General features: G+C 46.1%; 1 protein-coding gene across 1 annotated transcript; it reads left to right on the forward strand.

Annotated features, from left to right (window-relative positions):
* The first annotated feature begins 20301 nt into the window (after nt 1-20301).
* LOC129554162 (olfactory receptor 9I1-like) lies at nt 20302-21243 on the forward strand. The gene has a single exon (XM_055422780.2). It carries the CDS (start codon nt 20302-20304, stop codon nt 21241-21243), a length of 942 nt encoding a protein of 313 aa, XP_055278755.2.
* Nucleotides 21244-23669: the final 2426 nt, after the last annotated feature.

Genomic DNA, 23669 nt, shown 5'->3' on the forward strand with positions numbered 1-23669 from the left:
AGTGAAGTTGCTCAGTCATGTCTGACTCGTAGCGACGCCATGGACTGCAGCCTACCAGGCTCCTCCGTCCATGGGATTTTCTAGACAAGAGTACTGGAGTGGCTTGCTGTTGCCTTCTCCTCTGGCAGCTCTATGGTGCGTTAATGCCGACCTCCTCCAAGAGGGCTCATGGCACATCCAAGTCTGCGGCACCCAGAGCCCCTGCCCCTACGGCAACCACTGCTGACTTGGACCTCCGCAGGAGATGCTCAGACGCAGCTTTGGCTCGGTCTCTGTGGGGTCTCTGTTTGAACCTTCCTAGCAGCTCTGGTGGGTATGGGGTTTGATTCAAAACATGATTTCGCCTCTCCTACCATCTTGTTGGAGCTTCTCCTTTGCCCTTGGACGTGGGGTATCTTTCTTTTGGTGGGATCCAACATTCTCCTGTCGATGGTTGCACACAAGAGAAGACTCTACACATGGACATCACCAGATGGTCAACACTGAAATCAGATTGATTATATTCTTTGCAGCCAAAGATAGAGAAGATCTATACAGTCAGCAAAAACCAGACCGGGAGCTGACTGTGGCTCAGATCATGAACTCCTTATTGCAAAATTCAGACTGAAATTGAAGAAAGTGGAGAAAACCACTAGACCATTCAAGTATGACCTAAATCATATCTCTTATGATTATACAGTAGAAGTGAGAAATAGATTCAAGGGATTAGATCTGATAGAGTGCCTGAAGAACTATGGACGGAGGTTCGAGACATTGTACAGGAGACAGGGATCAAGACCATCCCCAAGAAAAAGAAGTGCAAAAAGGCAAAACGGTAGTCTGAGGAGGACTTACAAATAGCTGAGGAAAGAACAGAAGCTAAAACCAAAGGAGAAAAGGAAAGATATACCCATCTGAATGCAGAGCTCCAAAGAATAGCAAGGAGAGATGAGAAAGCCTTCCTCAGTGATCAGTGCAAAGAAACAGAGGAAAACAATAGAATGGGAAAGACTAGAGATCTCTTCAAGAAAATTAGAGATACCAAGGGAACATTTCATGCAAAGATGGGCTCAGTAAAGGACAGAAATGGTATGGACCTAACAGAAGCAGAAGATATTAAGAAGAGGTGGCAGGAATACACAGGAGAACTGTACAAAAAAGATCTTCACGACCCAGATAATCATGATGGTGTGATCACTCACCTAGAGCCAGACATCCTGGACTGTGAAGTCAAGTGGCCTTAGGAAGCATCATTGTGGACAAAGCTAGTGGAGGTGATGGAATTCCAGTTGAGCTATTTCAAATCCTGAAAGATGATGCTGTGAAAGTGCTGCACTCAATATGCCAACAAATCTGGAAAACTCAGCAGTGGCCACAGGACTGGGAAAGGTCAGTTTTCATTCCAATTCCAAAGAAAGGCAATGCCAAAGAATGCTCAAACTACCACACACTTGCACTCATCCCAAACGCTTGTAAAGCAGTGCTCAAAATCCTCCAAGCCAGGCTTCAACAGTACATGAACCGTGAACTTCCAGATGTTCAAGCTGGATTTAGAAAAGGCAGAGGAACCATAGATCAAATTGCCAACATCCATTGGATAAACAAAAAAGCAAGAGAGTTCCAGAGAACATCTAATTCTGCTTTATTGACTACACCAAAGCCTTTGACTGTGTGGATCACAAAAAACTGTGGAAAACTGTGAAGGAGATGGAAATACCAGACCACCTGACCTTCCTCCTGAGAAACCTGTATGCAGGTCAGGAAGCAACAGTTAGAACTGGACATGGAACAACAGACTGGTTCCAAATAGGAAGAGGAGTACGTCAAAGCTGTATACTGTCACCCTGCTTATTTAACTTACATGCAGGGTACATCATGAGGAACACTGGGCTGGAAGAAGCACAAGCTGGAATCAAGATTGCCGGGAGAAATATCAATAACCTCAGATATGCAGCTGACACCACCCTTATGGCAGAAAGTGAAGAAGAACTAAAGAGCCGCTTGATGAAAGTGAAAGAGGAGAGCGAAAAAGTTGGCTTAAAGCTCAACATTCAGAAAACTAAGATCATGGCATCTGGTCCCATCACTGCATGGCAAATAGATGGGGAAACAATGAGAGACTTTATTTTTCTGGGCTCCAAAATCACTGTAGATGGTGACTGCAGCCATGAAATTAAAAGACGCTTGCTCATTGGAAGAAAATATGATCAACCTACACAACATATTAAAAAGCAGAGACATTACTTTGTTAACGAAAGTCCATCTAGTCAAGGCTATGGTTTTTCCAGTAGTCGTGTATGGATGTGAGAGTTGGACTATAAAGAAAGCTGAGTGTCAAAGAATTGATGCGTCTGAACTGTGGTGTTGGAGAAGACTCTTGAGAGTCCCTTGAACAGCAAAGAGATCCAACCAGTCCATCCTAAAGGAGATTCTTCCTGAATATTCATTGGAAGAACTGAAGCTGAAGCTCCAATACTTTGGCCACCTGATGCGAAGAGCTGACTCATTGGAAAAGACCCTCATGCTGGGAAAGAATGAAGGCGGGAAGAGAAGGGGACGACAGAGGATGAGATGGTTGGATGGCATCCCCGACTCAATGGACATGAGTTTTAATAAGCTCCGGGAGTTGGTGAAGGACATTGGGGCCTGGTGTGCTGCAGCCATGGGGTTGCACAGAGTCGGACACGACTGAGCGACTGAACTGGTAGCTGATCAACAATGTTGACAGTTTCAGGCGCCCAGAAAAGGGACTCGTCCATACGTATCCATGGGTCCATTCTTCTTCAAACTCCTCTCCCATCCAGGCTGCCGCATAATGTTGAGCAGAGCTCCCTGTGCTATAGAGTAGGTCTCTGTTGGTTATCTCTTTAAAATATAGCAGCATGTACGTGTCCATCCCAAACTCCCTAACTATTCTTTTCCCCAACCCTTTTCCCAGCAACCATAAGTTCGTTCTCTATGTCTGTGGGTCTAAAACTTTTCATTTTTTAAAAGTTATTTATTTTTAATTGAAGGATGATTGCTTTACAGTATTGTGTTGGATTCTACTAAAACATTTCATTTTTGATGTCCAGTGGTGAGAGTTCCAGGTCCAAGAAGGAGCAGGTGGGATCTGGCTGCTCCAGGAATGGAGAATCTAGAGAAAACCCTCCGAGGAAATGCCCTCGGGTGCCCAGGGATTTTCTCCCAGCTCACTTCCTGCCTGGAGGGCTTACTCAAATTGCGTTTGATGGGAGCAGTGGCACTTTGGCAGGGGTCAAAAGTTAACGACTACCTCTTGCATGGCATTATCTTGCAACAATACCAGAGGCTCTGGCCACCTGCCAGAGCACCTCCAGACTCTCCCAGCCTTAGATGGCAAGAGTGGCACGCCTCCTGCCTTCCTAACTGCTCCTTGAAAGCCCAGCTTATTCACGCCCCAAGGCCTTTGCACTTGTGGTTACGGCCGTCTGGCCTGTTTTTCACATAAGAAGATGCTCTTGCGTCTTCTTTTCACGCTGGTCTCAGTGTAAAGGCCACCTCAGAGAGACATTCTCTGACTTCCAGGGGTCCCCTTTCTCTGTTACCACACCAGACAGTTACCATTGCATCACCCAGCTCTATGTCTTTATGATACTATTTTTTTGGGGGGGTCTCTTCCTATTAGAATGTAAACTCCCCGAGGGCAGGAATTTCATCTGTTTTGTTCATTATCATATCTTTAGCGCTCAGTTGCTGGCATATACTAGGCACTCAATATATTGGTGGTGTTGTTCGTTCACTAAGTTGTATCTGACTCTTTGCAACCCCATGAACTGCAGGATGCCACCCTTTCTTGTCCTTCACTATCTCCCAGAGTTTACTCAAACTCCTGTCCATTGAGTTGGTGACATTATCCAACCATCTCATCCTCTGCTGTTCTCTTCTCCTTTTGCCTTCAATCTTTCCCAGCATCAGGCTCTTTTCTAATCAGTCTCGTCACATCACTCAAACAAACCAAAGGAGAGGGACTTCCCTGGTCCAGTGGTTAAGTATTTGTGCTTGCATTTCAGGGGGCATGGGTTCAATCCCTGAGCATGGAACTAAGATCTCGCATGCCATGTGGTCTGGCAAAAAAAAAAAAAAAAAAAAATCAAACGAAAGGAGCAATCCTTAATGTTTCTATGGTTCAGTTAGAAAAGTCAAACATCTCGTTGGGAAAAAAAAAGACAAAGAGAATGAATGCTAAATTTACAAGAAATGTATAAAAGTGGCTAAATAGTACATGAAAAATGTTTAAAATCTCAAGCCTATCTGAAGACCCTGGAAAATGAAAATGCCCTCCTCCCCAGAGTTCTGCTACTAAGAAGTTATTCCAAGGAAGCAAGCATTAATGTCTGTAGAAATCTGTGGTCATGTTATTTCATAAGAAGAAGCTGAAAGTACCAAAGAGGCTGAACTTATTTAGCGTAACAGGATATTTCGGATGAGGGGACCTGGGGTTCAAATGTAAAGATCTCCCAATGCCACACTGGCTTTGAGTCTGTGGATGTCGGGTAGGTGGAGGTGATTAGGGCCAGTGATCCACACAGGAGGCTGAGGAATTTCCTCTGAGATATAAGGGATTTGAGTTGAGACCTCCAGAGGCTCAGGAATGGAAGCTACAGGCTGGAGAAACCCGCCAGGAGCCCGCCTTGAGGGCGGAGCCTCGCTGGCCGGGGCTGCGTCGGCTGTGGGTGTCGGTGTCAGAGGGACAAAGGCGCAAACGAAGAGACCACTTCCATCCGGCTGTATCGGTGGATGGCGGCGGAGGGCGCGAGTGAGTTGAGAGTTTAGCACTTTGGGGCAGAAGCCCACGTACTGTGGAGCTGCCTCGCTAACTCTGGAGCAGGTCGTGTGTGCTGTGCTCAGTCGTGTCTGACTCTTTGGGACCCTGTGGCCTGGGGCCCACCAGGCTCCTCTGTCCATGGGATTCTCTAGGCAGGAATACAGGAGTGGGTTGCCACGCCCTCCTCCAGGGGATTTTCCCAACCCGGGGATCAGACCCATGTCTCCCACATTGCAGGCGGATTCTTTCAGTCAGTTCAGTTCAGTTCAGTCGCTCAGTCGTGTCCGACTCTCTGCGACCCCATGAATTACAGCACGCCAGGCCTCCCTGTCCATCACCAACTCCCGGAGTTCACTCAAACTCATGTCCACAGAGTCGGTGATGCCATCCAGCCATCTCATTCTCCATCGTCCCCTTCTCCTCCCGCCCCCAACCTTTTCCAGCATCAGAGTCTTTTCCAGTGAGTCAACTCGTCACATGAGGTGGCCAAAGTATTGCAGTTTCAGCTTTAGCATCAATCCCTCCAATGAACACCCAGGATTGATCTCCTTTAGAATGGACTGGTTGGATCTCCTTGCAGTATAAGGGACTCTCAAGAGTCTTCTCCAACACCACAGTTCAAAAGCATCGATTCTTGGGTGATCAGCTTTCTTCACAGTCCAACTCTCACATCCATACATGACCACGGGAAAAACCATTGCCTTGACTAGACGGACCTTGGTTGGCAAAGTAATGTCTCTCCTTTTTAATATACTATCAAGGTTGGTCATAACTTTCCTTCCAAGGAGTAAGTGTCTTTTAATTTCATGGCTGCAATCATCATCCGCAGTGATTTTGGAGCCCCAAAAAATAAAGTCTGACACTGTTTCCACTGATTTTCCATCTATTTCCCATGAAGTGATGGGACCAGATGCCATGATCTTTGTTTTCTGAATGTTGAGCTTCAAGCCAACCTTTTCACTCTCCTCTTTCACTTTCATCAAGAGGCTTTTGAGTTCCTCTTCACTTTCTGCCATAAGGGTAGTGTCATCTGCATATCTGAGGTTATTGATATTTCTCCCAGCAATCCTGATTCCAGCTTGTGCTTCTTCCAGCCCAGCGTTCCTCATGATGTACTCTGCATAGAAGTTAAATAAGCAAGGTGACAATATACAGCCTTGCTTTTTGGAACCAGTCTGTTGTTCCATGTCCAGTTCTAACTGTTGCTTCCTGACCTGCATACAGGTTTCTCAAGAGGCAGGTCAGGTGGTCTGGGATTCCCATCTCTTTCAGAATGTTCCACAGTTTATTGTGATCCACATAGTCAAAGGCTTTGGCATAGTCAATGAAGCAGAAATAGATGTTTTTCTGGAACTCTCTTGCTTTCTCCATGATCCAGTGGATGTTGGCAATTTGATCTCTGGTGCCTCTGCCTTTTCTAAAACCTGCTTGAACATCTGGGAGTTCACGGTTTACATACTGCTGAAGCCTGGCTTGGAGAATTTTGAGCATGACTTTACTAGCGTGTGAGATGAGTGCAATTGTCCAGTAGTTTGAGCATTCTTTGGTATTGCCTTTCTTTGGGATTGGAATGAAGACTGACCTCTTCCAGTCCTGTGGCCAGCGCTGAGTTTTCCAAATCTGCTGGCATATTGAGTGCAGCACTTTCACAGCATCATCTTTCAAGACTTGAAATAGCTCAACTGGAATTCCATCACCTCCACTAGCTTTGTTCGTAGTGATGCTTTCTAAGGCCCACTTGACTTCACATTCCAAGATGTCTGGCTCTAGGTCAGTGATCACGTTATCGTGACTATCTTGGTCGTGAAGATCTTTTTTGTACAGTTCTTCTGTGTATTCCTGCCACCTCTTCTTAATATCTTCTGCTTCTGTTAGGTCCATACCATTTCTGTCCTTTATCGAGCCCATCTTTGCATGAAATATTCCCCTGGAATCTCTAATTTTCATGAAGAGATCTCTTGTTTTTTCCTATTCTGTTGTTTTCCTCTATTTCTTTGCATTGATCACTGAGGAAGGCTTTCTTATCTCTCCTTGCTATTCTTTGGAACTCTGCATTCAGATGCTTATATCTTTCCTTTTCTCCTTTGCTTTTTGCTTCTCTTCTTTTCCCAGCTATTTGTAAGGCCTCCTCAGACAGCCATTTTGCTCTTCTGCATTTCTTTTCCATGGGGATGGTCTTGGTCCCTGTCTCGTGTACAATGTCACGAACCTCCGTCCAGAGTTCCTCAGGCACTCTATCAATCAGATCTAGTCCCTTAAATCTATTTCTCACTTCCACTGTATAATCAATAAAAAAATAATAAAAAATCACTTTTTTATAATAAAAGATCACTTTTTTTTATATCAGTAGGCTGCAGTCAGTGGGGTCGCTAAGGGTCGGACAAGACTGAGCAACTTCGCTTTCACTTTTCACTCTCACACACAGGAGAAGGAAATGGCAACCCACTCCAGTGTTCTTGCCTGGAGAATCCCAGGGACGGGGGAGCCTGGTGGGCTTCCGTCTATGGGGTCACCCAGAGTCGGACATGACTGAAGTGACTCAGCAGCAGCAGGCTTTCTCTACATGAGCACTAATCAACAGAACATGAAAGAGAAAACTGAAGGGCTAGGGAAGGGGACGAATGAATGGAAGGGAGGTCTCATATCTCATCGCTTGATACAGGTTTTCGGAATCCTTATCAGTGTTTCCAAAATTACACAAACCTTCAATTTTCTTCTGTCAAGAGTGGAAGGATACTACATCTCAGAAACATATATATTAAAATTTTAAAACATACTTTTCTTTATAGGGTCTCTCCTTCACCGAAGCATTTTGAGGGTTTCTTTATTCCAGAAACCTGGGGATGTCTTTTGCGATCAGGTTATCATGACCACCTTGTGATCAGGTATCAGACAAGGGCAATAGCATCAACTCTGTGACAAGTTTGGGAGTTAGTTTTTTCTTTTCCTGGGTTGCTTAGACTTTTACGGTATAGAATCTTGGGGTATATTGTTTGATGACCCCAGCATCATGGGCTGCATGAGGTCTCACCATTTTCCAGGGTGTTGCAGTGGGCTACAGGTTTCTCCCACTTGAGTAGCTTATAACAGCTGCTGCTGCTGCTGCTGCTAAGTCACTTCAGCCGTGTCCGACTCTGTGCGACCCCATAGACGGAAGCCCACCAGGCTCCCCCATCCCTGGGATTCTCCAGGCAAGAACACTGGAGTGGGTTGCCATTTCCTTCTCCAATGTGTGAAAGTGAAAAGTGAAAGTGAACAGCTACGTTTCTCGTATTCACTCACCCCAGCGGAACAGCATAAAAAGTGTATGAATTTTGATCCCGAATTTTAAAAATATGCAATAAATGTCTAGATAAAAAATTCAGGAAGGATATTAATAGTACCAAGATATCTGGAAGGATATTAATTTTTTATCACAATGTTCTTTAGTGTTATCCACATACTTACTGGCCCTTCAACAAAAAGAAATAAGAGAAGGACCCATCGTTAGTATTTCAACCTGAAAACCAGTGTTTTCACAGGTTAATGTACTAACGGCAGGCGCCTGGGGTCATGTACATTATTTTCCGCATTTCCAAAATGGAAAACAAATGCTTTCTAAAAGCTTGACACTCGAGATGCGTGAGTATTCTGTATGTTCTCTACGGAACATCTTTAACCTCCAGGTCCATCTCAGGAGGTGGGTTTCAAGAAGTCACATAAGTTCTTTAAATTCCCAACACAGAGAAGGTGGGTGTGAACCCACGCAGCCCACTGCCAGAGCTTCTGTGCTAAATAGCTTCATCTTGGTGCCTTTCCCCCCACCTATAACGGTACTTGTTGGAATGGTGTGATTACAGTGGTTTAAATGTTTTCACTGGACTTCCCTGGTGGCTCAGTGGTAAAGAATCTGCCTGCTGGTGTAGGAGATGCTGCTTCCATCCCTGGGTCGGGAAGATCCACTGGAGAAGGAAATGGCAAACTTCTCCATTACTCTTGCCTGAGAAATCCCATGGAAAGAGGAGCTTGGCGGGCCACAGTCCACGGGGTCACAGAGTCAGACACGACTTAGCGACTAAACAACAACAAAAATGTCTTCATTTATGGTTTCTGGACACCATTTATGATTTTCTGTCCTCAATGGTGTTATTTGTGATCAGCTGACATCGAGCAGTCCGGAAGAGGGGTTCAGAGCACAGTGTCGAGGTATCCTGACAAGCTCCCCTAGTTCCAGTCTCAGCTTCCCCCTTACTACCTGTGTGACCACGGGTGGTATTTCACCTCCCCGAGCATCTATTCCCTCGTTGGTAGAGCAGAATAATAATAGTATCGACCTCGTAGAATTGCTCAATGGGTTAAATTTGGATAAAACTAATACGGTGTGCTAGGTACTTTGCAAGCACATTATATGTAGATTAGTTTTTTCATTTTGGTTTAATGTTTATTGGAGTTCAGTTGCTTTACATTGCTGGATCAGTTTGTGCTGTACAGCAAAGTGAATCAGTCACACCTATACGAACATCCCCTGCTTTGTTGGGGTTTCTGTCGAGGTCACTGCAGAGCTCGGAGTGGATGTCCACGGCGCTACAGCAGGTTCTCGTCAGTTGCGTGTTTCATACGCAGCAGCGTATGTGTGTGCCTCCCAATCTCCCAGTTCATCCCCCTACCCCTCTCCCCCTTGGGGTCCACGTGTTTGTTCCCTGTGTCTGTGTCTCTATTCCTGCTTTGTGAAGACAGACTGTTAATATTAGTTGAGTCAAAGAGCAGGCAGTGTTCTAGAACTTCACATAATCACTAATTTCACTCGTGCCCCATAAATGAGATTGTTCAGAAGGTGTCACCTTGGGTTGTTGAGAACGTCTCAGGGCATGGAAATATCTCTCCCAACCCCAAAATTGTCGGAGCTGCCAGATAAGACAAAGTTTGAGTGGGAAGGAACTGAGAAAGCTAACTTTGCAGGGGCCATTTGCTGAAGATTTCTCTCCTCTGGGGCTCAGAGAAGCCTAATTAGAAGCTTAGGGCCTGATTAGAGACACCCAATCAGTGGCGAATTCCCACACCCCGGTTTTCTAATTGCCTTCCTGGAGCACCCAGAACAGGACAGACATCTAGGCACCTATCAATGGGTGCCTCTGTGGATGTTGCGGCTTATGAGCTACAGGAGCTCAAGATGTTTATTCCTCTTGTCTCCAAAAGCCACATTCAGACCTCACATCACATTCTGTTCCCATCCAGCCTCGTCTTCCAGGAAAGGATCTTTTGGTCCTGCTGAAGGTAAGTGTGGCCAAATCAGATCAGAGAGGAAATGAACCACAGTCCAGATTCAAAACATACCTGGCAGGCTTCAATCTTGGTTTCCTCTCATCGAAAAAGGGGTCATCTCTCTTTTCTTTGGAGAGCAGGGGCAGAGCTAGTGTGGCTTGTGTGGAGCACAGCGTGCTAGGAGTTGGTAGTGTTTCTTAAGACACTTAGCACCTTTGGGTCTCAGTCCCCTCATCGGTGTCATGGGGCTGAAAATGCATCTCATACCTCCTCCAAGTGATTGTTTTAGAATCAGAGGCAAGGTAGGTGAGACCATAAGGAAGCCTAGGGAGGCTCTTTCAGTTAAGGGGTTATATGAGAAAAGGGAAAGAGCAAGAAGCATCTCTCGTTGAAAATCTCAGAAACTCGTAAAACTCCATTGGGCATTTGGAATGTGATGGTACTGACATTATAAGGAGAGCTGGAAACGAGAAGAAGGCTCTAAAAGAGAATGAGCCCCTGTGTGGGAGAATCATGTCCCCATCATGGGAACTGTTCCAGCTCCATAAAGATTGGTTGGAAAGGGTCACCCTTAGCTCAAAGGTCAGCCATCAGAGATGCCCTCTGTGGGATTTCTGCTGTGGCTCAGAGGGAAATCTCACTCTTTCAGATTAGGGTCCGTGAAGTTACTTTCTTTGAGTGCTCACTGTGCTTAGTCACTCAGTCATGTCTGATTCTTTGCGACCCCTTGAACTGTAGCCCTCCAGGATCCTCTGTCCATGGAATTCTCCAGGCAAGAATACTGTGGTGGGTAGCCATTCCCTTCTTCAGGGGATCTTCCTGACCTAAAGCATAGAGAATTGAGGTTTTTCTTTTAGGACTGATCAACTGGGTGCTGATCTTGGGAGAAGCTCTAAGTAGGTTGAAAGTGAAAGTGTTAGTTGCTGGGTCATGTCCACCTCTTTGTGACCCCATGGACTGAAGCCCACCAGGCTCCTCTGTCCATGGAACTCTCCAGGCAAGAATACTGGAGTGGGTTGCCATTCCCTTCTCTAGGGGACCTTCCTGACTCAGGGATCGAACCTGGGCCTCCTGCATTGCAGCAGATTCTTTACCATCTGAACCCCCAAGGAAGCCCTAAGGAGGTTAGAGGGTGAAAAAACTCCACCCAGGGCTAAAGAGACCTGCTCACACTTTGTAGGACTGGTTCTATCCAGGTATTCCCCATCATCAGAACTCATCTCTTCTCCCATCCCCCTTTGCCGGGGTCGGCTCATCTATTCTCATCACTCTCCAAGAGGCAGAGGGCTTGAGTTGCTCTGGGACACAGAAAAGCTAAGATTCTGAAAAGGAGGCACAGTCCAAACAGTAGAAAGCGTGTCTCGCCAGGCTGCAGGAGACCTGTCACTCCCAGCATTTTCCACTGGTATTTGCTTCTTGGCAAGACCCCCCTCATCTCAGGACCTCTTTTCCTCATCTCTGCTCCATCTTTCTGAAGTCAAAAGGGCAGAGCTGTGACCATCAGAGACTCCCGTAATTTCCAAGAGTCTCCTTCACTCTCTGCCCAGGAAGCAGAAGAGGCAGAGAGAGCAGGCAGTGATGAAGTGTGAGAGATTTGAGGTCAGGGTTTGGAGTGAATGTATGTTTCATTCTAGAAGTTGATCGCAGGATCACAGAGGGAGGGAGAACTCAAGATTTCCACTTTCCAGATCTCCCACCCACGCCCCCAAGCTCCTACCTTCAGGTGGGGGTGCCTGTATCCCTATGATCGCCGTGCTGAGGGACTGGGAGGTGCGGTGGAGGGGTTCTCAGGTCTGGCTGCTTTTCTTCCTAGCTATGTGACCTTTGTACAAGTCTGGTGACCTCTCCAAGTCCTAATTGCCTTCCCTCAAAATGGGGTGTGTGAAGATCAGATGGGATCATGGGAGGACAGGGTTTTAAAGCGAGGGATCACGATAGTCGTCTGTCTTCTGGGGAAGGGGTGTTCATGCCTTCCGTGGCTTGCAGCGGAACCTGTCTTTGTTGGGAACGTATGCCTTTTCTTCTCATCCTTGAGCACTCCTGTGACTTGGGTGTTATTCCTGTCCTTCTTACACATGACGCAACTGAAGTTCGGATAATTTACATGACTGGCTGGGACTTGACCCCAGTTTGATAGAACTTCAAAGCATTCTAATTCCACGACACCATGCTGGTTCTGCCCTATTTTTTGGTGAGGCTTGCTGGAGATTACTTTCCTATGTATAAGTTTAAATTCAACTAGAAAATGGCCTACTAAAGTTTTCTTCCAAACAAATTTCTTAGAAAATGGGGAGCTCTTAAATAGTCTCTTTTCATCTCTAGATTGAGCTACTTTTTACCTGAACACAGAGTGTTGGTGCAAGAAGCAGTGAAGTGTCTTTTTCTCCCACCACTTAAACATCCTGAAGACCCAAGTCCACCCTGACACCTTGAGTGGCAAGTTGTCTTGTACCTCATTCCTTTATTCCTTTTTCCTATGAAGTTTCCACAGCAGATGACGCCACCTGTGTTCTAGTGGCCCAGGGAAGATCATCGTTATCTAATATTGGTTTAGTTCTGTATTCATCACTGCAGCCCCAGTAGACAGCATACTGCTTGGCATAGAATACAAAGGTAGATGCTTCAGAAACCTTAGCTGCATATTGCCAGCTGAGAGCAATGGCTGCATAAATTTAGGCACATTGTACAACCTTTTCATCTTACCGTTTTAAAATAACTTTACCCCTGCCTTGGAGGATCTCAGTGGTTTAGTTTTGCTGAGCTATATAAGTACTCTTCAGATCTGTGGTTCTATATTTTCCAGTGTGAGCTATTATAAAGCTGGCATCTGGGCCCCGCTAACAATCCCTTCCAAGTGCAGACTTATTACTTTGAGAATCATCTTCCCATATATTTTCTCGATTAGCCCATAGTAGCCTCTTGGCTCCTAATCCAGTATATTAAACACCAGAACTTTCTGGGCTTCTTCGCTTCAAAACCCTTTGTTAGTGTTCTGAGATTTAGTGGTGGTTTGCGGGAGGTTCTTCATGGGGTCGCAAAGAGTTGGACACGACTGAGCGACTGAACTGAACGGAACTGAACTGAATAATCGCAGAGAGCAATCATTCTGGACTCCGTTAGCTTTGGAGTGTGTGAATTGGATCACGACTGAGCGACTGAACTGAACTGAATAATCGCAGAGAGCAATCAGTCTGGACTCCGTTAACTTTGGAGTGTGTGAATTGGATCACGTCTGAGCGACTGAACTGAACTGAACTGAATAACCCCAGAGAGCAATCAGTCTGGACTCTGTTAGCTTTGGAGTGTGTGAATTAAGAGCACTCAGTCTGGACTCCGTTAGCTTTGGAGTGTGTGAATTGGATGACCCGGATGTCTTGTTGCTGTTGTTGTTCAGTAGCTAAGTCGTGTCCGACTCTTCTGCAACCCCATGGACTGTAGCCCGCCAAGCTCCTCTGTCCATGGGATTTCTCGGGCAAGAATACCGGAGTGGGTTGCCATTTCCTTCTCCAGGGGATCCTCCCCTCCCAAGGATCAAACCTGCATCTCTAGCATTGGCAGGCAGATGCTTTTACCACTGAGCCACTAGGGAAGCCCAGGTGTGTTGGCCAATATGAAAATGAAGCTGTGAGTCTTGATCTGACATGACTAACATGGGGGAAAGATAACCTAGCATTCGTGGTCCCCCAGGAAGTGTCTGGAAGTGAGGTATTTCTGTGCCCAGCAACAAATAGGTAGCAGATCACTGAGAAAGTGCAACGCTGATGTGGCTCAGTACCATTGAGCATGGTGGGTTTATGATGACGTTAAGGATTCCTTTTCTTACTGTGCATCCTTAAAACCCAGCAATTTCAGCTATTTTGTGGGCTCCAAAAACAGGAAGATGTTGCTTCATTGTTCAACTCATATTTCCCCAGCAGCTCAGTTTATCTAAATTGCCTGGGACCAAATACTTTCCTCTGAGGCTGCAGTGATGGTTCTTCTCCCTGCCTAGAGATTTTGTGCAACTGCTCTTGGTTTTCTCTAACCATAACATTAGGAAGCCAATTGGCTATTCTATCTAGAATTATCAATCCTTTTGGACCAGTTCGGGAATTTAGACAAGGCATCACAAGGAGAGGTGGAACTCGTCTTGGAGAGAACAACCTTTCCGGCTCCTCTGAAGATCAGCAAACACTTGCCAACCTGGGTTTTCGCTAACATTTTCCTCTGCCCATTGAAAAATAGATGTAATACTCCATTGTGTGTATGTACCACAGCTTTCTTATTCATTCGTCTGCCGATGGACATCTAGGTTGCTTCCATATCCTGGCTATTATAAACAGTGCTGCGATGAACATTGGAGTACATGTGTCTCTTTCAATTCTGGTTTCCTCGGTATGTATGCCCAAAAGTGGGATTGCTGGGTTGTATGGCAGTTCTATTTGCAGTTTTTAAAGGAATCTCCACACTGTTCTCCATGGTGGCTGTACTAGTTTGCATTCCCACCAACAGTGTAAGAGGGTTCCCTTTTCTCCACACCCTCTCCAGCATTTGTTGCTTGTAGACTTTTGGATAGCAGCCATTCTGACTGGCGTGAAATGGTACCTCACTGTGGTTTTGATTTGCATTTCTCTAATAGGAAGAGTCTGATGCTAGGAGGGATTGGGGGTAGGAGGAGACTGGGATGACAGAGAATGAGATGGCTGGATGGCATCACCGACTCGATGGATATGAGTTTGAGTGAACTCCGGGAGTTGGTGATGGACAGGGAGGCCTGGCGTGCTGTGATTCATGGGGTCGCAAAGAGTTGGACACGACTGAGCGACTGAACTGAACTGAATAATGAGTGATGTTGAGCATTTTTTCATGTGCTTGTTAGCCATCTGCATGTCTTCTTTGGAGAAATTTCTGTTTAGTTCTTTGGCCCATTTTTTGATTGGGTCGTTTATTTTTCTGGAATTGAGCTGCAGGAGTTGCTTGTATATTTTTAAGATTAATCCTTTGTCAGTTGCTTCATTTGCTATTATTTTCTCCCATTCTGAAGGCTGTCTTTTCACCTTGCTTATAGTTTCCTTTGCTGTGCAGAAACTTTTCATTTTAATTAGGTCCCATTTGTTTATACACAATGGAGTATTACTCAGCCATTAAAAAGAGTACATTTGAATCAGTTCTAATGAGGTGGATGAAACTGGAGCCTATTAAACAGAGTGAAGTAAGCCAGAAAGAACACTAATACAGTATTCTAACGCATATATATGGAATTTAGAAAGATGGTAACGATAACCCTGTATACGAGACAGCAAAAGAGACACAGATGTATAGAACAGTCTTTTGGACTCTGTGGGAGAGGGCGAGGGTGGGATGATTTGGGGGAGTGACATTGAAACATGTATATTATCATATGTGAAATGAATCACCAGTCCAGGTTCGATGCATGATACAGGATGCTCGGGGCTGGTGCACTGGGATGAACCAGAGGGATGGGATGGGGAGGGAGGTGGGAGGGGGGGTTCAAGATGGGGAACATATGTACATCCGGGGCAGATTCATGTCAGTGTATGGCAAAACCAATACAATAATGTAAAGTAATTAGCCTCCAATTAAAATAAACTAAAAAATAATAAAATAAAAACTTTATGAAAACAAAGTTAAAAAATAAAATAAATTTAAAAATTTCACAAAGAAAAAAAAATTTTACTAAAAAAAAAAAGAAAAAGAAAAATAGGTGTACCTGATGCTCAGAAGGATCATACTAAAGTGACAGGTACACACTGCTATGTTTAAAATGGATAAACAAAATGACCTAGTGAGTAGCACAGGGAGCTGCGTGATGTTATGTAACCACCTAAATGGGAAAGGAACTAGAAGAAGAATAGGTGCGTGTGTGTGTATAACGGACTCATTGTGCTGTACACATGAAGCTAAGCCCACATTGCCAATCAGCTATACTCCAATTTAAAATAGAAATCTGAAAAGCAGAAACACACACACACAGAGTATGTTAGGGATTAGGAGACCCTCCGTGCTTTCCACGGTTTCAAGATGCAGTCCTAGGTCCCTATCCTTGAATTTGGGTTTATGGAGATTTCAGGAACTGCCTGCAGTGGCGCAGACCTGGAGGCCTCCCGAGCTGTCCGTTTGCTCCCCTGACCATTTGCCTTTCCTCATCATCCTTAGTTGGGTCTGATTTAGACTGAACCACCGTGCATGCACTGTCTTTCCAGAATCCATTTGGCAAAGGGCTCTGGCAGCACTGTTATTGGTCTGATGGCTGCTTGTTTGGATGATCTTGGCTTCTGGCAAACAGGCAATTTTATTTTGTATTTATTTATTCATCAATATCTCTTTCCAGAAGAGATTTAAAGTGGCTTATAAAAATGTATAACATGTAGCAAGATAATGAATAAAAAATGAGGAATGAGAGCTGGGCAAAGCAAAAGGACAGGTAGGAACTGGTGAGGAGGCGGGAGCAAGGCTGGTCACGTGGCCGTTCTCTCCCCACTTAAACCTGTGCTGGCGGGTCCTGGTGGTGGCACGTTCTTGATTGGAGTTTAAATCTGGTGGTGGTCCTGGGCACGCGGTCTGCCTCACGTCCCTGCAGACAAGGCAGGCCCAATAAAGATTGATACTACAAAAAGGAGAACGTGTGCAGTGGCTTCAGAGTTGTGGTCAGTTTCCAAAGTTTGTATTTAATTTGTGTCACTCTCCTCTTTGCCCAAATAGAGAGAGTAATGCTTGTAAAGCCGGCAGAAAGCTCTGGTTGTGGTGAGAGGTGCTCATAGACGGTGACTCGTTACCATCCTCGTGAGGAGCTGGCAGCATGACCCTGAAGTCCAGCAGACCCTGGTTCAAATCCCAGACTGCTGGTTTGCTGTCGTTTAGTGTCTGAGTCACGTCTGACTCTTTTGCTGCCCCCAGGACTGTAGCCCCAGGCTCCTCTGCCCATGGGATTTCCCAGATAGGAGCACTGGAGCGGGTTACCATTTCCTTCCCCAGGATCTTCCTGACCCCAGGGGTCAAACCTGCGTCTCCTGCAGTGGCGGGCAGAGTGTTTACACTGAGCCCCAGGGCAGTCCCGTGGTTTACCTGAACCAACCAGCTTCATCTCTGTGAGCCTCTCTTTCCCAGTCTACAAGTGAAGATGGTGACCGTCTCCAGTGTCGGGTGTTGTGGGGGTCAGTGAGGCAGTGTATGCAGAACACCTGGAACAGCCTCTCACGCAACGTGACTGCTGTTTCAACGCCGTTCTCCCTCAGTGTTACCAGTACACGCCCTTTCCTCTACCATGGGCCTTTTAAGAGAAGAGAGGTCCTCACACTGTAGAACAGCACCCAGCGGTCGAGCTCACGGAGTCCAGTCTGGTCATATGAGGACCCAGATCCAGAGACGGGAGGAGAGCGGCTTGAGGCTCCATGCCACCGTCGTGGCGGACAGCAGATACCGTGCAGGCCTCCAGACGCCGCTCCAGCCTTCCCCTTCTGCCCTCTTCCTGGCTCACCATCAGCAGCGGACCCTCCCCACCAGGACGCTCCGCTCCCAAGGCAACCAGCTCCTCCCGCAGAGGAGATCTAGAAGTGTCTCTCAGGGGGAGTGGTGGGGGAGGCGGGACTGACTCATGCCTTCCCCCGGGGCTGCCCGGAGCTGCGCTGGCGTCTCACTCCCTGGGCCAGAATCACGAGTCGTGTGTCGGCTGGTGGAAGCACAGTGAATTTAGAGCCAGAGGTCCTGGTGTGGCCTTGGGAAGGTTGGTTTAACCAGTTGAGCCTCATTTTACTCAGTAATAAAACGGGGGTAAATTCAATTTCTGCATGGCGGAACAACCCATGAGTGGCTGAAAACTCATTTTGTAACGATTGCATGTATCGAGGCTTACCCTGTGCCAGGCACGTCCTGTGTATTTCTGTGAATTATCTCCTTTGCCTCCCTCAGCACAGCAGAGCTGTTGTTGCTATTGCAAGCCTATTGTGTCTGAGAGTCTAGAGACCAAACACCTAGCCCAAGGTCACACAAATAGACACAGGTGACTTTGGAACAAGCTCTGTCTGTCTTCAGGACCCATTTTCTCAGCCACTGTGCTATATTCTAGTCTGCCTTTGCACTGAGTGACCTGAGGCTGATTATCGAGCCTCTGATACCTTAGGGGTTTCTCTGTGTATTAGGAGATTGGCACTTCTGAACAAAGTTGTCTTCAGGTCTCAGAAGGACCCGAAGAATTCTGTATGTTGTGGAATGGAAGCGAGGTGGTCCGCTGCTGGTGTCTTGTTTCCTGTGCTCGTGCACAGATCATGTGTACAAACGAGCACGAGTAGCTCCCGATCCCTGCCATTTCTGCAGAAATGTCACCTTTTCAATGAGCCTTCCTTGATGAGGCTATTTAACACTCCTCTTCATACTTTGGGTCTCCCAAAGCTCTGTGTGTGCACGTGTTTCATAGCACTTATCTTCTATCTTGGTAAAAAATACAGCTCTTTTTTCAAAAAACAGATTTTGTATATGCCTAGTTCTTCTGCTAGAATGAGCATTTCACAAGGGAAAGGTCTTTGTCTGTATTTTCTTTCCAGCAACCAGAATGGTGCCTCATGCATTGTAAATCCTGAGCATATTCTTACTGAATAAATAAATGACCGTAAGTCTCGCTCTCTTTTTTCCCTTTTTGGTCAGGATGATTTGTGTGAATTCCAAGAACGCAGCAAGTCATTGTTTTGGTTGAGAGTCAATATTATATTGGACCCTGAGGAAAGAAAAGAACTGCTAAATATTTACTTTAGCAGGATTTCAGTGGGGGAGGGGTAAACACCAGACACTGACATTTATTTCATCATTAGATCAGCTTTTGCTAAACATTGGCCAAAGTTTTATTTTCTTAATTACTTAAAATCCTGTGAGAGCTCTCTCAAATTCAGTTTTTGCTTCAAGGATGGAGGGAGGACAAAAAGAATCACCTCTGAAGTCCGCACTCAGTATTTCCATTTCCCCAGATGATGAGCCTCCAAAAGGCACAGAAGCAAGATTGTCTGAATTCTTGGCAAGCCCTCGATCTTCATTAGAATTCTAAACTCCGTGTGATGGCTTTGTCCCTTCAGGAGCTTTGCAGGCTAATTCTGGAATGGCTTGATTCATGATTCTTATCAATTGACAGTGACTTGGCATTTTAAAATCATGGGGCAGTTCCTTTCCGATAAGGGCACGTGGAAACCAGGACATGTTGCTGGCAGAGCAGAGAGGAAGAAGGCACTCGGTGGGTGACAGCTCGTAGGAGCTCTAGCAGTGCTCGCTCTGCTCAGCTCACCGTCTTGCGTCCAACTCTGTTGGGTTCCGACGCCCACCAAAATAGCCACGCAGAAAGATAGAGTTGATATGAGAACTCCAAGGTGCTGTGGACTTGGAGATAAGATTCCAGAATATACATGAACCTAGAAGCATGTTACATGGTTGCAGAATTTAGAAAAAAATAATTCTAAGTGTGTGAGTCAGACCAAGTGTTAGATACAGTTACGTCCTTCATGGTGACGTGAGGACTTTAGCACTGACCTTCTTATTCAACCAGCAAGGAGACTAAGGTTGGGAAAGATGAATTAACTTGGCCGAGGTCTCAAGGGATGGGAACCACGGTCTGATTTCAAAGGTCGTGTCCTTAGTGCTATACCGCGAGGGTTTCTCCTCACTCTTTAGTGAGGCCGGTGACTGTTTCCAATTCGGAACCTGTAAGAAGTTAGGAATTGCCTATGAAGCTGTGTTCTAGCTCTGGTTTAGGCTTTTTACTATGAAATCACGAGCTCGTCACTTTACCCCTTTGACCCTTATATTCTTCTCGTGAAAAGCAGGATGAACAAATATGTGCTTGCAAGGATCTCTGCAAGATCCAGTGAAAAATGTTGGTAAGAATTGTAAAGTGAGGACTTCCCTGGTGGCTCAGTGGTGAAGACTCTGCCTGTCAATGCAGGAGACCTGAGTTTGATCCCTGATCTGGGAAGGTCCTACGCGCTACAGAGCAACTAAGCCCGTGTGCCCCGACTATTGAGCCTGCGCTCTTTAGAGCTGGGAGCAGCAACTTCTAAGCCCGCACGCCCTGGAGCTGGTGCTCCGTGAGAGAAGCCACTGCGACGAGAAGTCCATGCACCGGAGTTGGGAGTAGCCCTGGCTCGCCACAGCGAGGAAAGCCCGCACACAGCAACCAAGACCCAGCAGGGTCAAAAATAGATAAAATTCAAAACCCGTCAACTGATTTGCTGAAAGTGATCAGATCAAGCCGTGTTCATATTAATTTAGCTTTAATGAGGTTTGATTCTTTGATTTCAGGGGACAACCCAGGACTCATGGCAGGGAATGGCACTGTGGTAACAGAACTCATCCTGCTGGGGTTCCAGCTGGGGGCCGGGCTGCAGACGGGGCTCTTCTTTGTGTTTCTGCTCCTTTATCTCATCTCCCTGGGAGGCAACCTGGGCGTGATGGCGCTGATTCAGAGCGACCCCCGCCTCCAGACTCCCATGTACTTTTTCCTCGGCCACCTCTCCTTCCTGGACGTTTGCTACTCCTCCGTTATTGTCCCTCAACTGCTGGAGACCTTGTGGACCGGTGCGAGCGTCGTCACCTTTGAGCGCTGTGCCGCCCAGTTCTTCTTCTTCACCCTTTGCGCTAGCGCCGAGTGCTTCCTTCTGGCCGTGATGGCCTACGACCGCTACGTGGCTGTGTGTAAGCCTCTCCTCTACGCCTCCGCAGTGACGCCCCAGACCCGCGTGGTGCTGGTGGCCGGGGCGTACGGTGGCGCCGCGGTCAATGCCGTGGTCCGCACTGGGTGCACCTTCTCCATCTCCTTCTGCAAGTCGAACCACGTGGATTTCTTCTTCTGTGACCTCCCACCTCTGCTGAAGCTTGCCTGTAGTGAGACCAGGCCACGAGAACGGGTGATCTACCTTTTAGCTTTCTTGGTCATTGCAACCAGCATTTCAGTGATTCTCATATCCTACCTGTTCATCATTCGGGCCATCCTGAAGATTCGTTCCGCTGGTGGCAAAGCCAAGACCTTCTCCACCTGCGCTTCTCACGTAACAGTAGTGGCTCTTTTCTTTGGGACACTCATATTCATGTACCTGAAAGGTAACATGGGGAAATCTCTCGGGGAGGACAAGATTGTGTCAGTATTTTACACTGTGGTCATCCCGATGCTGAACCCGATGGTCTACAGCCTGAGGAACAAGGACATGAAGGGGGCTCTGAAGCGAGCTCTCAGCAGGATGAAGGCTTCCCGAGCAGAGTAAGACTTGAGCTCCATTGATTCAGAAGCTCCTGCAAATAATCCTTTGGGCTTTTAGCTTGTCTTTGTAATACAGAAACCAGACCTGATAATTACAAAGACATACGGAGGCAAAAAAAAAAAAAATGTAGATTTAGTTTCCAGTAATTGCTTTATTAACTCTGTGACCTTGAGCCAGAAATTCTCTGCCTCAGTTATCACACCAGTAAAAATTACCTAGCTATGATTAAAGCCAGCCTCAAGAGAAATTGAATGCTGAACGACTTTAGAAGTGATAAGATGCTATAAATGTGAAATTTATTTTTCTGAACCATCCTGAATATTGCTGATTGTTTTCTCAGCTACATAATATCTTTTTTCGCACCAAGCTAACATTTGGACCTTGAATACTTACAATACAATAGCTTATTGCTTACATAGTGGGGATAGTCATCTTCCTTGGTTGTGGGTAGTGGGGTGGAAATCAACCTTGACCAAAAGAAGCTTTCCTCAACAGTCAATCATGTATAATTTAGGTATTTGTCATGGAAGATTCAAGGGGAAGAAAATAAGGGAAGGAAAATAGAGGAAAGAAAGGGGAAAAAAAGATGTGAACTGGAAAACGTTGAGGTTAGTTTATTTCCTGAGACACGGTGAGACCAAGACACTGTAGGAGCAAAGAAAGCTGTGCTGACTTGCATTAGTTACTGAAAACGGGTCGATCTTGGTATAAAGCTGGACTGAGCCTGGTGGATAACATTTGGAATATTTCTTGATCACCAAAGGTCAGGATCCCTGTTTTATTTCTGAAGCATTGTTCATGGACCATCTGGCTCAGTTCACTCAAGCTATTTTCTATTCTCCAGTAATGAAAACCAGCACTTCCATCTCCTATAGGACATTTACTTTAGCATCATCAGACAGATGACTATGAATCTGACCGCCACCTTTTAATGACCTTCACGTCTTCTAGAAATATTACTTGGGAAATGTCTCTATGGAGAGTCCACAAACTGACTCATCAATTCAGCAAATATTTACAGTTTATCAACCACATATGAGAAATAATACTAAGTTCAGAAATATAATAGTAAATAAGATAGACACGGTTTTTCCTTCATGGAGATTAGAATGTGGGGTATAGATATTGAACCATTACACAGTTGAAAAAGTTGGTTTAAAGCTCAACATTCAGAAAACTAAGATCATGGCATCTGGTCCCATCACTTCATGGCAAATAGATGGGAAAACAGTGGAAACAGTGTCAGACTTTATTTTTTGGGCTCCAAAATCACTGCAGATGCTGACTGCAGCCATGAAATTAAAAGACGCTTACTCCTTGGAAGGAAAGTTATGACCAACCTTGATAATATATTAAAAAGCAGAGACATTACTTTGCCAACAAAGGTCCGTCTAGCTAAGGCTATGGTTTTTCCAGTGGTCATGTGTGGGTGTGAGAGTTGGACCATAAAGAAAGCTGAGTGCCAAACAATTGACGCTTTTGAACTGTGGTGTTGGAGAAGACTCTTGAGAGTCCCTTGGACTACAAGGAGGTCCAACCAGTCCATCTTAAAGGAAATCAACCCTAAACATTCATTGGAAGAACTGATGCTGAAGCTGAAACTCCAATACTTTGGCCATCTGATGTGGAGTACTGACTCATTGGAAAAAACCCTCATGTTGGCAAAGATTGAGGGCGGGAGGAGAAGGGGACGACAGAGGATGAGATGGTAGGATGGCATCACTGACTCAAGGGACATGAGTTTGAGTGAACATCGGGAGTCGGTGATGGACAGGGAGGCCTGCTGTGCTGCAGTTTATGGGGTCTCAAAGAGTCGCACATGACTGAGCGACTGAACTGAACCCAGTTAAATTTTTTTATGTGATTTTGGAAAGGGGAAGAGAGGAAGCATCACAGGATACTGTTACCCTGTACGGTAGGGTTCTGACCCAGTTTGGTGCGATCAGGTAAGCCTCCCCTGAGGAGCTGACCGTTAAGCTGAGGCTTAAAGAGCAAGTACGTCATAGTCATAGGACGGGGTCACCACTCCAGATGGAAGGAGTCCAAATGCCAGGATGCCCTGAGGAGCTGAGAAAGCAGAGTGGCTGCAGCCTGGTGAGTGAGAGGCTCAGTGTGAGATGCAGCTGCTGAATCCAAGAGAAACCGGGTCGCGGAGAGCCTTGCAGGCTCACTGAGGGACTTGTGGACTTTACTTGACGAGCAAGGGATGAAATAATCTGTCTGAAATTTAAGAAGATCCCTTTGGCTGCAGTGAGGCTGGTGGAAGCGGGCAGTCTTAGGTGGTGGAGACGGAGGGAAAGAGACCCGCTTCACTGAAGGAACAACAAACGGTGGACTCCAGGAAAGGGGGCTTGATTGCCCGCCAGTGCTGTCTGTTTGTTCCAGAACACGCATTAGGCCAGAGGAGATAACACGTGCGTGTCTGACCA

This window comes from Moschus berezovskii, chromosome 14 (genome assembly GCF_049115385.1).
Source record: "Moschus berezovskii isolate FMDL1 chromosome 14, NW_MosBer_1.0, whole genome shotgun sequence".
In the NCBI taxonomy this organism is placed as follows: Eukaryota; Metazoa; Chordata; class Mammalia; order Artiodactyla; family Moschidae; genus Moschus; species Moschus berezovskii.

Excerpts from the sequence above, each read along its gene's own strand:
- LOC129554162 (XM_055422780.2), top strand. The coding sequence starts at position 20,302 with ATGGCAGGGAATGGCACTGTGGTAACAGAACTCATCCTGCTGGGGTTC.